This window comes from Lygodium microphyllum, chromosome 29 (genome assembly GCF_053477565.2).
Source record: "Lygodium microphyllum isolate KBCC chromosome 29, Lygodium_microphyllum_v1.1.10, whole genome shotgun sequence".
NCBI classification, from domain to species: domain Eukaryota; kingdom Viridiplantae; phylum Streptophyta; class Polypodiopsida; order Schizaeales; family Lygodiaceae; genus Lygodium; species Lygodium microphyllum.
In genome coordinates this window covers 96,051,703-96,067,783 of record NC_141163.1, presented here as the reverse complement: position 1 = coordinate 96,067,783, position 16,081 = coordinate 96,051,703, and the positions used below count along the sequence as shown (strand labels likewise).

Here is a 16,081-nt window from a genome sequence, read left to right as displayed (position 1 = left end):
GGGTGCTGTGGCTCGTATTGCACTTAATGGGGGGATCACATATGGAATTGCCTTGTCCCGTTCTCTTGGGCAAGGCTACCCTCTCAGTCCTTTGCTATTTGCCTTGGTCACTCACCCAATGCTCTTATTGTTGGATAAGTTGGTTGATCAAGGCGAGATTGTTGGTTTGTCTCTTCCCAGTGGTGCCCAACTTTTGGGTCAATCTTTGACTGATGATTCTTTTATGTTTCTTAAGGTTGATCGCACTAATGTTAATCGGGTAATGGTTATGTGGAATCTTTTTGCTTTAGTGTCGGGGCTTCGTATTAATGCTCAGAAATCTACCCTGATTTCTTGTATGGAAAGTGATTTGCAAGCTTTGGGTTGGCAAGGAGCAGTGATTTCTAAAGGAGATATTACCTGACACTTGGGTTATCCTATTGGTGTGGATGTAGCTCCCCATGCCTTGCTTGATTGGATGTCATCCCGTATACATGATCAGTTCATTTACCGGAAATCTCAAGGCTGGCCTCTTCATGTCAGACTTAAAGTTGCTCAATGCATTATGATTAGTATGGTCTCGTTTTTTTTGCCCTTACTTCCTTGAACTAAGAAGTCTCTTTTGGAATTGGTTCAACCTATCCACTTCATGTTGTGGAAAAAGAAAGGGAATTGTTTGGGACAGGTGTGGATTTCTTGGCAGCATGCGACTACTCCTAAAAGGATGGGGGGAGCAGCTTTATTGGATGTTAATTTCCATATGGTTGCTTTGAGATTGACACTTTTGCAGGCATTATGTGTGCATAGTCATCCCCAGTCAGATATTGCAAAAATTTTCATTGAAAAGATTTGTATCTCGCATGGTCGCACAATTATTTAAGTTTCTTGGTAGCATGTGCTGAACTCCACGAGGCCTATAAAGGTCTCCCAGTCTTTCCTCCTTTCTCATTTGATTGCATCTTGGCAGGAGATTTTGCATTTTGGAGTTTGGCGTCCTCCTGATCTTCGTAAGGAGAAGAATTCGCTGCAAGGAGAAGTGTTGGCTACCTCTAGGTTGTTGGATTGGCATGATAAAGACTTGCAGCAAGACAAGTTTAGTTGGATGGCTCGCTTGGGGTTGTAGATAGTCCATGATGGTATCATTCCTGGGCAGCCTCGTCTTTATTCTTTCCGGTGCATTCGTCAGCACTTTCGGGTGCCTCGTGGCTATCATGACATTTGGTCGTCTTTTCAGGAGAAGCTTCTGAGGTTCTATCCATTGTTTGCTTTATAGCCATCGTCTCCTTGGTGGGATTGGATGTTTGTGCTTCCTAATGATTTTGAGAAAAGGACAGCTAATCAAATCTATCATCAGATGGTTGAGGCCAAGAGATGGGTCACTGGAAAGGCCAATAAAATATGGCATATTCGGGACAACAAAAAGAAGTGGTAGGAGAGATTCCTCCAACTTTGTTTCTTATCAGAGTAAAGTGTTCATGTGGAGGTTGCTTATTGGGGGTCTTCCAATTGGGGATGTGTTGCGTGCTTGCAAGATCTCATGTGCTCCCTATGTATTTTGCACTACATGCAATGAAACATTGCATCATCTCTTCGTCTCTTGCCTTGTTGCTCAACAAATTTGGAGTTTTGTTTCCCGTGTGTGGTCTTCGGCGACTTAGCAGTAGATTTCAGCTCGTTCGTGGATTATGGGAAGGATGCCTTCTATGTCCGCCTTGCAATCAATTATTCCTGCCTTTTCCATTACCTTCGATGGACAGCATTGTGGCATATTTGGCGTACTTGGAATGCCTTTATTTTTGATTCTGCCTTGGGCATCCATGGTCATGTGGCCCATATTCGTAGTTTACTATTATGGCAAATCTCCTCTATGGTTTCGGCTGATTTGCTTCTTCTTGACATTGTTGCTCCCTGGCTTGGATATTGTTCACTCCACTCCAGCTGTACTTTCTGTGTGATATTTGTGTGTTACCCTTCTGGCTTGATTTGTGTCTATTCTGTTTTCTTAGCCGACTTGATGGTTTGATGTAAATATTGCTACTTAATTCAATATCTTTCCACACACACAGAGAGAGAGAGAGAGAGAGAGAGAGAGAGAGAGAGAGAGAGATGTGTTGTGGGAGAGGAAGCCTAAACAAACACCTACAACTACCCCAAAAGAAACCCGAGATGGTCACAAATAGGCACTTTAAAATAGTCTAACAATTTCCATCGGATGCCATTGGATGTGTTGTATTGGACATGACAGATCGGATGAGTCAATTCATCCGTTGGACATGGACAACTAGGGTTTCTACTCCTAGAAAGTTTTGTAGATCACATTGCCTTGCAGAAATTGGGGCTCTATTGCTGTTAATCCTCCAAAATCTAATTCAGCAGTTGTGAACTGCTCCAAAATGTGCATCACCTGCTGTGTACTGCCCAAAAACCGATCTCCACAGCCTTCTCTAGCCTTGCATGTGTTAGCCAGTCATTTCCTGGACAGTGAGTATGGCAGTGCCACGTCAGCACTTGCAGTCGGACAGCTTTTTTACTGCAATCGGCTGCATTTAATGCAGCCGACCTGGTGCAGCTATTTCCTATTTTTTGGCTATTTATAGCCAGTTCGTGGCACACTCCAGCATTCATTATTTTCAGATTTTGATCTTGAGATCTGTTCGCTGAGACAGATTGTGCTTGGGCTGACGGAGATCGAGGTCATCAAGTCGGATACATACGCAGATATTTTCTCTGTCTCCTTGTGTATTTCTGCACTCTTATACAGCATACTACACTGCAGATTTTTTGCGTCTACATTGTCTCCTTTTCTCTCTCTCTTCTCTCTGTGTTCACTCTCTCTTAGTCTTTGTTCAATGCTTCCGCATCGCTGCACTCTGACCTGGTATCAGAGCGGTGAAGATGGACTGACTGAGGGTCAAACCTATCTGAAGAGGAGATTTCAGCGCGACACAAGGCTGCGTTTCTAGGATTCGAGAGCGAGCGGGAGGGCTACGCATCGGATCAAGGCTGAAGTGAGTGTGGGTGTGCGGGAAAGGAGTCTAATCAGTGAATTTGCTGCACGTTATTGCTGTTCGAAGGGGAGGAAGGCTGTGTTTGAGGCCTTCCATTGCAGGTTTTACCTTTTCATTGCCTCCGGCGGGTGAAGAAGGTTTGGGCAATGGAGGAACCAACCCTCGAAGGCTGCGCTTTCACAGTCAGAGGGGGACTGATTTTGCGTTTGTGCAGGTATTGCAGGTTAACATGTCTATAGAGACTGATTTGGAGTTCCAGGCGATCATGGACAGGAAGATGCCTGTCCTACTGGCTCTTCCATCGGATCAAAAGCTTGATGGTGACAATTACCGCATCTGGCGGGTGATGATGTTGGCCATTTTGGAGTCTTATGATTTGGCGGAACTGGTGATGGAGGAGATTAACAGGCCCTCGGTGAGGGATGAGTCCAAACTCTCTTCCAATGCTCGTGTGGAGTTGACCAAGGCCTAGTCTCATTGGGACAAATTGAATGCCAGGATTCGATCTTTTCTGTTTCCGTCTTGCACTACAGCCGTGATAGCTCACATTGATCACTTGATGGTGGCTCGAGAGATATAGTTGGAGCTCGATTAGATGTACAATTGGATGACCTTGATGAAGAGGGTTTCTTTGGAGGTGCAGATGCGGACCTTGTCCATGAATAAGTCTTCTTTGCTTCGGGAACACATCAACAAGCTTCGGCAACTTCAGATGTAGGTTCAAAATGCGGGGGAGCCTATTTCCTCCGAAGACATGGCGATCACTTTACTATCCCAGTTGCACGATTCGGTACTTTTTATTTCGCTCTTATTGCATCAGGGCGGGAGTCGACTCTTCGGTAGGAAGAGTTGGTTCCTATGGTCTTGGACCAGGAGGAACAATTAAAGGGGCATAATGCTTCCAAATCGGAGGCATTGGTTGGTCAAGCCTCTCAGAAGAAGGGGAAGGACCAAAAGAAGAAGAAGGAGGACAATAAATCCAAGAAGGACAAGAAGGAATCGACTTGCCATATTTATGGAAAGACCGGTCACTGGAAGAAAGGATTGCCCTGACAAAGACAAGAAGGATACCAAGAAGAAGGACACGAAGGATTCTGGAGCGGTGGTTGCACCCTCATCAGCTGCTTTTCTACACTTAGCAGTCATTGAGGACTCTACATCGAAGACTTTTGATGCTGCGATGATAGCTCCCCAAGCTTAAGAGTGGATTGTGGACAGTGGTGCCTCACGGCACATGACTTCTTTTTCCGTTGGTGTTGCCCATTTGTGACCTTCGCATGGGCAGATTCTCATTGGAGATAGCTCTTTTGTGTCTATTGTTGCACCGGGTGAGATGCAGCTTATTCCAGATGGACGTGGTGATATCCACACCTCTGAGGCGTTGCATGTGCCAGGTTTGGGGTATCATTTACTTTCGGTCCATAAGATTTGTGCTCTTGGCCTCTTGGTGGAGTTTGACAGTGATACTGTTCGAGTCCTTGATCGTGGATCGAGGAAGGTTCTCTCTGCAGGGTATGAGGAGAATGGCGTCTACAAATTGAAGTCTTCTCCAACTCTTACTTCTCTTCTTCTTACTTCTCAGACACAGTTCGAGTTATGGCATGCTCGGTTTGGCCACCTGAACTACGAGTACCTTTGGAAGGCGTTGTGACGGTCGTTTGTTCGAGGATTGCCAGACATAGTGGTGAGCCATCAGCCATGTGTCTCCTGCATTCGTGGGAAATTGCATCGGGATGCGATTCCCAACAAAGCTTCTAGGCGGTATACTTCACCCATGGAGCTTGTATCTACGGATCTTTGTGGCCCGATGAGGACTGAGTCCTTGAAGGGGAGCTTATACTTCATGTTGATCGTAGATGACTACAGCAGGATGACTTGGGCCTATTTCTTGACTTTGAAGTCGGAGGCTTTCTCTCACTTCAAGGATTGGCTTCTCTTTGAAGAGAACCGTTTTGGCCGGCGACTGAAGACCTTGCGTTCAGACAAGGGAGGTGAATTTATGTCTAATGAGTTTGCTCGTTTTTGTGCAGATAGGGGCATTCACCAAGAGTTTGCTAACACAAACACTCCCCAAGAGAATGGCATTTTGGAGCGGAAGAACTGAAGTGTGATCGAGATGGCATGTACCATGATGGAGCACCGACAGACATCTCAGTTTCTGTGGGCCGAGGCAGTGGCTACTACCGTTCACATCTTCAATCGATCTCCCACTTCAGCCGTTGATAGGATGACACCTTTTGAGGCTTACTTCAGGACTAAGCTTGATGTCTCTTATTTTAGGATCTTTGGGTGTGACGCTTATGTGTACATCTCGAAGACGCAACGTGATAAGTTCGAGGCGGCTTCCCGATGACATGTTTTTGTTGGCTATAGCTCCCAGTCCCAAGGTTATCGTTTGTTTGATCTCGTAAAGCGGGATGTCTACACGAGCCGAGATGTGCGGTTCGTGGAAGTACTGGCCACAGAGGGGGGTGAGGAGCACACCGTCCCTGGAGATCCAGGGGAGAGTTGGGCTTCCGAGACAATTCCTTTGGAGCCAGAGCCTCTTGATGAAGATTCTTCTTCTGATTTCGAGTCTTCTCTTCCATTGGCCACCCCCGAGGAGTTTCCACCGGTGGATGTACCCGAGTCTTCAGCAGATGGAGAGCGCCAGGGAGAGGTTCGTCCTCCTCGTTGGGCCCATGACACACTCCGAGATTCAGGGATTGAGGGGGTCCCTGAGGTGTGGGGACCGCAGGATGGACCGCGGAGGTCGCGGAGGATCCATTAACATTCTTCGGAGCTTGTTTGCTCCAACTATTGTTTGCTGACCCGTGTTATGCAGGATCGTGAGCCCACTTCAGTGAAGGAGGCTTTGCAGCCTGATCATTGGCGGAAGGCCATGGAAGTTGAGTTGGAGGCTATTGAGAGGAATGGCACTTGGTCTCTTGTGCCTCGTCCCTCTCACAATAAGGTGATTGGTATCAAGTGGGTCTTCAAGACCAAGTACCTTAGCGATGGTTCCTTGGACAAGCACAAGGCTCACCTTGTTGCTAAAGGTTTTGCTCAGCACCCAGGCATTGATTTCCATGATACTTTTGCCCCCACTGCTCGTATGGCGACTATTCGAGCTGTTCTTGCCTTGGTTGGCCATAGGAGATGGCCTGTTTATTAGTTGGATGTGAAGTCGGACTTTCTTAATGGTGACTTGCAGGAGGAGATCTATGTTGAGAAGCCTCCTGGCTTTGGATCCTCGGACTGGAAAGTTTACAGGTTGAAGAAGGCCTTGTATGGCCTCAAGCAGGCTCCGCGTGCATGGAACGAGAAGATTGACTTCTTTCTTTAGTCGAAGTTGGGATATTGGCGCTCCACGGCCGATCCGCATTTTTATGTCCACACTTCCAAGGTTGGTCATGTGTTGTTTGTGTTATATGTTGATGATTTGATTTTGACAAGGGATCATGCACAGAAGGTTTGAGAGACTAAGACCGCTTTACATCAGGCATTCGAGATAAGGGATTTGGGGCTTCTTCATTTCTTCTTGGGTCACGAGATTTATCAGTCTCTGAGGGGGATTTTCATCTCTCAGTAGAGGTACATTCAGGAGCTCTTGGTGACTTTTGAGATGGAGACTTGTCGGCCCATTACTACTATGGATCCGAATTGGAAGGCCACTTCACACTCAAATTCTCTCGTGATGGATGCTTCACGCTACCGTCAATTGATTGGATTCTTGATTTGGCTTCTCAACACTCGTGTTGATCTTTGTTTTGCTGTGGGTCTTTTGGCAGGGTTCATGACTGAACCCAAACAGGTGCATTGGTAGGCTGCCCTGAGGATTCTTCGGTATTTGAGGGGGACTTCTGACTTAGGGATTTCTTATCCCGTAGGTTCAGATGCTTTAGATCTGGTTCTTGCAGGTTGGAGTGACTCGGATTGGATTGGCGATGTGGACCACCGACGGTCTACTACAGGCTACTGTTTTACCTTGGGTATAGGTGTTATCTCTTGGAGTAGCAAGAAGCAGCCCACGGTAACCCTTTCTTCTTCTAAGGTGGAGTATCGGGCTACGTTTTCCACCACATGTGAGGTTGTGTGGCTTCGGAGATTGTTGGAGGAGCTTGGCTACCCCCAGACTTGTCCTACTCTTTTGCGATGTGACAACAAGAGTTGCATTGCCTTGGTATGGAATCTTGTATTCCATGCCCAAACAAAGCACATTGAGATCCAGTATCACTTCATTTGGGAGAAGCTTCTGGATGGGACCATTGATGTGGAGTATTGCAAGATGGAGGATAATCTTGCAGATTTGTTTACGAAGGTGCTTCCCCAGGCTCTTCTTCGGTAGCATTCCAGATCCCTTAGTCTTTTGACTTGTCCAGGATCTGAGAGGGGGTGTCAGCCAGTCATTTCCTGGACAGTGAGTACGGCAGTGCCACATCAGCAGGCGCCATGTCAGCACCTGCAGTCGGACAGTTTTTTTACTGCAGTCGGCTGCATTTAATGCAGCCGACCTGGTGTAGTTATTTCCTATTTTTTGGCTATTTATAGCCAGTTTGTGGCACACTCCAGCATTCATTATTTTCAGATTCTGATCTTGAGATCTGTTGGCTGAGACAGACTGTGCTCGGGCTGACGGAGATCGAGGTCATCAAGTCAGATACATACGCAGATATTTCCTCTGCCTCGTGTATTTCTGCAGTCTTATACAGCATACTACACTGCAGATTTTCTGCGTTTACACTGTCTCCTTTTCTCTCTCTCTCTTCTCTCTGTGTTCACTCTCTCTCAATCTTTGTCCTACGCTTTTGCATTGCTGCACTCTGACAGCATGACCTAGAAACCTGAGCAAAATAGGGAAAAAAGAGCATAATGTGGAAGATATACTTCCATGCAGCCCAAAACTGACCCAAACTTAACATGTGGCAACTTGGGCCCCATGAAAAAGAAATTGGAAACTAGTGCTTGCATCTCACACGGATGTACAAGGGAATTGGGCCTCATTAAAAATGTATGTAAGAAGGCCCTTGTGCTTATGATACCCAATATTCTCAAGTAAAAAAACTTATGTTGGAGCCCATTTCGTTCTTTCTGGTGTTTTCCTTACCTCTTCTCTTGATATTTATATTTTGATCCATGTTAGCTAGCTAGCTCTAGATATTCCATGATTTTTTCAGGGCACTAGTAAACCTCTAAAATAACAGCACAAATCAGGTTTACATGGCAGTAAAGGTGAGATTTAACATTAGCTTCAGAAGTAGCAAAAATCTTTTGTGCCAATTTATGAGGCATGAACAATAAATATACATCTAGCCACACCTTTTTGCACCTAGCTCTACAAGTTTTCACATAAGTTTGGTCCATGTTGTCAGCCCCGGTTTAGCTCAGTATGCAGGGGAGCTACTTGCAGATCGTGGTGGATGCTTGTGCTATCGCATTGTTATACAAGTATTTGGAAGAAGCAGTAGCATGCTGCTACATGACTATTCTTCTTGTGGTCTGGGGTGCCAGAACTTATTAGCTAGGATGAAATGTGCTAAAGAGTATTTGTTGGGGTTTACTGATAACTAAACCTTTCCCTCATGTTCAACAGTGATCATTTTACATTTTTTGTTGCTAGTGAATGTGCTTCTAATTCCTATGGCAACCCTAGTACCTCTTTGGTTGCCATTAATAATACCACTTCTCTTAATGGAAGATACAATTACTGCAGGTCTGGGCAGTGGCTGATTCCAAACGTCAAGGTTATCTTGGATTTCAAGAATTTGTGACTGCAATGCAGGTAAGGTGATTGTGTTTTCAGCTTGTGATCTTCTACTGTGCTGGAAGATTATGAAGTTTATTTGGTGTGTTCATACAATGCAGATAATTTCTATGGCACAAACTGGTCACGTAATATCTGCAGACATGCTGAAAGATTCAGGCAATGATGAATACTCTGGCCTATTTTACTATCATTTGAAATTGGTTTCCGTTCTATTTAATGTTAGATTCAAACTGCTATCTACAATAATTGTACATGATTTTTGAGTTCTGGATACATTGACTTGTATTTTTTAAACTAGCAGATTTGGAAAATATCAGTCCTCCTGAAATGGAAGGGATGGAGGAGTTATTATCAGTATGTGCCACTTTGCTTGAATTTTTATAATTTTTGAGCTGGGGGAAGTAATGCTTTGTGATGGTAAAACCTTCAGCTTGAAATTCGTCTTCTTATAATTTTCTGTGCTGATTTGAATTGTGATTCAGAAAAGTAAGCTGCAACCAGCAGAAGTTTTTGTTAATGGTAATTACTCGTCTGTTTCATGTTGGATATAGCCATAACATTGGTATACATCAAATATATAGCAAGCTTCAATTATTGGTGTGCATCAAATATATAGCGAATTTCAACTTCTTTTCTCCTGCAAAGTAACATCGAACCATTTCCAGGAACCTCTCCACAATTGCAAACAACAACAGCTCAATGGTTCAACTCAAAGGGTAGTAAGAAGGTATGCTCTTCTGAGGTTCTAGTGCTGAATAATGTTCTGATGTATTTTCGACATGCTTTGCACTATGTGAATTGTATCTATGATCATAATCATTACTATGAATGTGTGCTCTTAGTACTCTATCATAAGAAATCTAAGCAGTCGATAGAAAATTCATTTGAAAAAGTTTATGGTTGCTGATCTAGTTACCAGAATAAGTCAACTAATCATTTAATTAATACTCAATTGTATTAACTCATGACTGTGAGGATATAACTACCTCAAGATGCCTTTGTTGTCTTTGGATTTTCATCAGTTGTTGTTCACCACATTATGGATGCTTAAAAACTATGTTCCTTCTTCAGATTCCAATGTCACATGTTACATCTGTTATTGATGGCCTAAAAAAACTGTATGTTGAAAAGCTCAAGCCTTTGGAGGTCACATACCAGTTCAATGATTTTGTTTCATCTTTATTGGTAAGACAAATCTTCCTTTGAATTTTTTGCTTGATTCCTACTGGTTGACTAACTGTTTCTCTGCAAGTGTCAAATGCTCAAGATTTCCTTATGTGTTTGATGAACATTATCGTGTTGTTAAAATGCCACTTTTATAATCTAAGTGCTGTATGAAGTTTTAGCAAGGAAGTAAACAATAAGGTGAGGTTTTCAGATTATGTAATCTAGGGACAAACTTCACTTAGAGCTTATGAAAACTTGAAAAGGGTATGACAATGTCAACAACTTGTCGACATGCATATTTATAGGAAACAAGGGATATGGTCCTATACAGTACTGCAATATTGGTTTCATAATCTAAGACTTGCCTGCTGGGAGTCATAGTTCCAGTTTATGTTGCAATGAGACATGTACCACTTGGCCACACTTTCTAGGTGTTGGAATGACAGTCAATTCTAATGTTTAAACTCACTGTAAGATCAATGACAGTTCTGCAGATTTTTGCAGCCTATGGCAAAGGCTAGCCAAATAAAGCAAACATCTGCAACCTTTATACTCTTTGCCTTAGCAGTGCCAAATGATTTGAATTGCAGTTCTGGAGCTGGAAGTTGGTATCTGCAACAGCTGTAGACATTGTTGCCTTGTAAGCTGTTGGACTTTTTGCAACACTTGGAGTGGTTGTGTGCCTTTTATTTTGGTGCCTTTTGCGGTCACAAAGTGAGAAGTTTCACCTGCAATGGCTGCACACATTGCCTTGTGCACTCAGGCATCCACAACACTTGCAGTAGTTGTTGCCATCTCAGCAACAAGAACATGGTCCAGGCCTGAATAATATGTGTGGTAAACCTTTCCTTGCGGTCCTTTACCCTTCATCACAGAGCTTGTGAATGATGATAGTAGTGGTGAAGAAAGAATATTGAGATGGGCAAGTATGATATGAGTTATCCAGAATGGTTTGACAAGAAGCATCATAAGTCTTTGAAGGACCATTTATTGGGATGTGGGCTTGTCCTCTAATAAAAGCCTTGAAGCATTTTGTGATGCCTCTCAAGGAAAACCTGTACAAGTCATTTTCATGTTTATCTAGAGCAAACGTATTGCCCCTTCCAAGGCATGCGTTGGAACAATGTGGGGTCAAAGTTTGAGTTTTAGGGTGCACCTCCGAATTTTCTCTCTTAACATGTTCCTTCTAATATGTTTGTCATGGTTAATATGGGACAATGTGCTGCTACTGCTGCTGCTGTTGCTTTTGTTCCTTTTTTTTTTTGGTTTGTGTTTTTTGTGTGAATATGGCAGTCGCTTGAGTAATGGCTGGTGTGAGATCCATGCTTGTTGATGGGTACCCTCGCTTGCATTAGCTTCAAGGTGACTCAGTCTCAGTCATAGCAGATCTTTCCTCTCAACAAGGGGCTTTGACTAGGACACTCAAATTTCAAATCATATTGTCACTATACTTCCTCATAGCCGTTCTTGTCCACCTGATTTAACACATTCCTACAGAACACATTACCTTGCAGTACAAAACACACTACAAATTCATGACCTATTATATGTAGTGACCCTGTGACATGTAAATGTGGCTTTCATACTTGCTGTGCAGCTTTTCAGTTCTGTGGTTGGTAATCAGCTATTGTGTATCAGTGAGGCACCATGCCATTGCCTGTGGGATTGCCCTGTAGCATAGCAGATTTGGCTCTGCAGCTGTTGAGCTCTTTTTCTAGGCATGACATATGTCTGCACCTGACCATCAGCAGCTGTTGTTTAGCTTGTCGAGTCAAGCAACGTCTTGGGCTGTGAGGATATTCCCTCATCATGCAGTGTGCTGTCTATCAATTTCTACAGCAGGGATAGATGGGAGATTATTACCAATATCAATGCCTCGTATGTATGGACAGCTTGATGTCGTCGGACTGTTATTGAGCATTGTTTCATACCACCTGCATATGCCATGTGACATATCTGGCTTGATCTTATCCATTTGTCTCTCTCTCATATTGTGCCCTTTATTTTGTACTCAGTGTCATTGTAAGTAATATAAATACACTCTGATGTGAAAGGAACCAGCACAATTATATTTGTTGATGCATGGGTGAATAGTTTGCATTTCTTTTCTGTTGATTGTTGTGTTTGTTTGGAGTAGCAGAGATTTGAGAAACATTGGATAACAAGGTCTTGACTTGATGTTTCTCTCCCCTGCTATGTAGTAAAAAGAGAATGTTCTTGCTTATGTTGAGACTTTTATAATATGTTACGCAGACAGAGAGTGAATTTGATGCTAAGCCTATGATCATGCTACTTGGTCAATATTCCACTGGGAAAACCACTTTTATAAAACATTTATTAAAGGGAACTTATCCAGGTGAGCCACTGCAAATAATTTGGTTACATTGCTAAAACCTGCTTGGAATAACTAATGAAGATCAACATGTGTTTGTTGGTTGGTTTAGGAGCTCATATTGGGCCAGAGCCTACAACAGATCGCTTTGTGGTTGTGATGGTACGGTACATGCCCTTATTCCTTCTTTGTACTCTGCAAATACCCTACAAAAAAAAAAAGAAAAAAAGAAAAAAAGCACAAGTCCATACTTCCCTGTGGGATTCACCTCTCATAGTCCCTCATATCTAGAAAGATGACCGTGGTAATCAGAATCTGAACTTCTGCACAAAAAATTAAATGGCAATTTGACGTTCTGAAGCTTTTGAGTGTGGCCATTGTGAATAATGGCAAATTGATTCCTTAAAGGTTTAGAAAATCATGCAGTTATTGTCTATTCATTGAATGTCAAATTCTTAGGACAGGCTGGTTGTGGCAAGATGACCAAGCTTCTCTTGGAAAAGATGATATTAGCTGCTTCTAAATCATGATATCAAACAAGGCATCTACTGTGCTTATCTTCATTTTCTTCCATATTCAAGTTCTGCATATGTGTCTCCTGCCTGTGAATGTTCCTCCATCTTTACCTGATGCCAGTGGTATCAGCATCTAATATGTCCAGTCATTACTCAATGCACACCATGAAGCTGATCAATGTGATCTGATGAAGCTTAGCTCTTTCAAAGTTTTGGTTGCACAAATATATAAATTGATGCCAGGTGCTCTAATGTCTGGTCTCAGCACTGGCTGGGCCATGAAATCCCTGCTACAATAAGCTAATTTAGCTGTATCACTGTGGCAAACCAGACAATCCCACATCATGTTGACAAGATCAAAGCTAGTCTTAGATCTGCACCTAGCTGTGTCACTGTGGCAAACCAGACAATCCCACATCATGTTGACAAGATCAAAGCTAGTCTTAGATCTGCACCTAGTGTGTCTTGACATAGATCACAATCAAGATACGATGTTAATCAAGAAAGGGGGCATCCCAAACTCAGCCCATACAATATCATATCAACTGTATTAGTACCATAAATTGTACCCTCCACTTTCCATAAGCATTGTGGGGGAGGCTAGACCCAGTGGTCCTTCCAATTGGTAGCATTGTAGGGAAGACAGAACACTCCCATGCGTTGTAACATCTGCTGAACGACTTGGTTGGTGTCTCGTCCTCTCAAATGGCATGCACATGTATGCCATGTGGGAGATATGACAGTCCTGTAAGGCTACTATTGTGCTAAGGTGGGACTTGGGGAACAGCTTGGTTGGTGTCTCATCCTCTCGAATGACATGCACATGTATGCCATGTGGGAGATATGACACATCTGTAAGGCTGCTATTGTGTTAAGGTGGGACTTGGAGACTGAGTCAAAGGATTTTCTGAAAGGAACCAGAGCACAAATTTTTTTTGTTTTGACACTCAGTCCTTATGCATACATTGTCTGTTATGGGAGTGCTCTCATTGAAACCTATTTAGGTATTGTTTTCCCACCAGTTCTTTGCCCTATTTGCAGAAAACATGGGTTCAGGTCAAGTTGTTGTATCAATGTTTCTGTGAGATCGTATGGTGTACATAGCTTGATGTGTGCAGTAAATAGTCATGGTGATGAGTGAGTTACATGAGAGATCTTTCTTCACTTCTCATGTTTCAATGTATGAATTGCTCTTGTACAGGGAGGCGCAGATCGTAGAAGTGTTCCTGGAAATACTATTGCAGTTCAGGCTGATATGCCTTTCAGTGGGCTGACAAAGTTTGGAACAGCTTTTTTGTCAAAGTTTGAGTGCTCACAGATGCCACACCCTGTAAGTATTGCAGCAGTCAACATCTGAATGTCTTTTGTGCTATGCATGGTCCACTTTTTTTGAGTCAACTTTCATCTCTTTTTTGCCCCTCTTAAAGCTTCTTGAGCACATCACATTTGTGGACACACCTGGAGTGCTTTCTGGAGAAAAGCAGCGTACGCAACGTAGTTATGACTTCACTGGAGTCACTGAGTGGTTTGCGGCAAAATGTGACCTTATCTTACTTCTCTTTGATCCTCATAAGCTGGATATCAGTGATGAATTCAAACGGGTCATTGGTTCCTTACGTGGGCATGATGATAAAATCAGAGTTGTTTTAAATAAGGCTGATCAGGTTGATACACAACAGGTGGGAGAAAAATACTCTGCTTGTGTTATAATATTTCATTTTAAGATCCAAGCACTACTTACAAGTTAGGATCCAGTTCTCTTATTTGGACTTGGTAAATGAACATTGACCCATGGTTTTAGTCCACTTATTCTCCTGTGGCTAATTGGGGTGATGGTATTTTGGTAGTTAATGAGAGTGTATGGGGCGCTCATGTGGTCTCTTGGCAAAGTTTTAAATACTCCAGAAGTCATGCGAGTATATATAGGGTAAGCCTTACAAACTGCCAATTGATTGCTTGCATTTGTTTGACCGAGTGTTATGATTTAGAGAGTACAGATTGCACTGCTATTAGTCTATTATGGTTATGGTAGAGGCTGTTTTTGGAGTTTGCCAGGAAAGTTTTGCTACTTCTCAGTAGTAAAGGTTTTGTTTGGCTTTCAGGTCATTTAATGACAAGCCTATAAATGAAAGAGCAGTAGGTCCTATTGGGAAGGAACTTTTTGAGAGAGAACAAGAAGACTTGCTAGCAGATTTGAAGGACATACCCAGGAAAGCCTGTGATCGCCGGGTAAGCTGTAAAGTGTAGATGCACATACTCTACTTCTCAGAATTGCAGACTGACTTTTGCTTTCCTGCATTTGTAGATAAATGAGTTTGTCAAGCGTGCACGAGCTGCAAAAATCCATGCTTACATAATTGGACATTTAAGGAAGGAAATGCCTGCTATGATGGGCAAAGCCAAAGTACAGCAGCGCCTGATTGACAATCTAGAGGAAGAATTTGGAAAGGTTTTTACCTGATCTTGCTTTTTCTTTGGGCAGCAGGAGCCTTTAAGTTCCTTTCAAAGACTAACATCAGTCTTCATATTTTGACTGTATGCAGGTTCAAAGGGAGCATCACTTACCAGCAGGCGACTTCCCAAGTGCAGATCATTTCCGGGATATCTTATCTGGCTACAATTTTGACAAGTTTGAGAAACTAAAGCCTAAGATGATACAGGCTGTTGATGATATGCTTGGTTATGATATTCCAAATCTGTTGAAGAGATTCCGTAATCCCTACGACTGAAGCATGGGGTGTAGATGGAGTATCAACTTCCCTTGGCCCAGTTTGTATGGGCTTGGATGATTGCGTGTGGTTGACACATCAAGAATGCAGGTGTTGCTGATGCTCAACTGTGCTAAGAATCACTGATCCTGAAGAGCATAAGTCAAAGGTGTGCCAGCAGCGGCTGCATTGGCAGACAAGCAGTTTTCTCCTATACGTCACATTGCAACAATGATACAAGCAAGCATATTGGAAATACAAGATCATGAAAACAATCATGTAACTTAGCTTTACTGTGTGATACGTGGAGATCAAGCCTTGTATGTTTCAATTCTACGGTTGATTTCAGACTCCTGTCTGTAATAGTTGCACATATGTTAATTTAAGAAATTTATGAGATTGGATATAGTGAAGTGTGTTGTAAGCAGACTTTTCTTTCACACATTTTCATGGAGTACATGTGAGTGAGATAACTGTTCTTGAACAATGAATTTCTATGGTAGAATTGGGAAGCTTTCTTCACTGGGCTAGCTCCAAGCTGATTCTAACATCTTTATGATCTCCATAAGCCATGTGTTGTGAATCTGACCCCTTAAAACCAAGTAAAAGAGCCACTCTAAATGATA

At 42.9% G+C, this 16,081-nt stretch overlaps 1 protein-coding gene across 1 annotated transcript in view; it reads left to right on the top strand.

Annotated features, from left to right (window-relative positions):
• The window catches only part of LOC148010937 (EH domain-containing protein 1-like), a 39,867-nt gene extending 24,013 nt beyond the window's left edge, over nucleotides 1-15,854 (top strand). Inside the window, exons 3-16 of the mRNA XM_087671254.1 lie at nucleotides 8,680-8,748; nucleotides 8,832-8,889; nucleotides 9,035-9,087; nucleotides 9,216-9,252; nucleotides 9,399-9,460; nucleotides 9,805-9,918; nucleotides 12,154-12,256; nucleotides 12,345-12,394; nucleotides 13,949-14,077; nucleotides 14,175-14,426; nucleotides 14,595-14,674; nucleotides 14,850-14,976; nucleotides 15,053-15,196; nucleotides 15,291-15,854. Coding sequence (XP_087527380.1) covers nucleotides 8,680-8,748; nucleotides 8,832-8,889; nucleotides 9,035-9,087; nucleotides 9,216-9,252; nucleotides 9,399-9,460; nucleotides 9,805-9,918; nucleotides 12,154-12,256; nucleotides 12,345-12,394; nucleotides 13,949-14,077; nucleotides 14,175-14,426; nucleotides 14,595-14,674; nucleotides 14,850-14,976; nucleotides 15,053-15,196; nucleotides 15,291-15,476 — 1,464 coding nt within the window. The 3' untranslated portion in view covers nucleotides 15,477-15,854. The remainder of the gene's footprint in view (nucleotides 1-8,679; nucleotides 8,749-8,831; nucleotides 8,890-9,034; nucleotides 9,088-9,215; nucleotides 9,253-9,398; nucleotides 9,461-9,804; nucleotides 9,919-12,153; nucleotides 12,257-12,344; nucleotides 12,395-13,948; nucleotides 14,078-14,174; nucleotides 14,427-14,594; nucleotides 14,675-14,849; nucleotides 14,977-15,052; nucleotides 15,197-15,290) is intronic.
• Nucleotides 15,855-16,081: the final 227 nt, after the last annotated feature.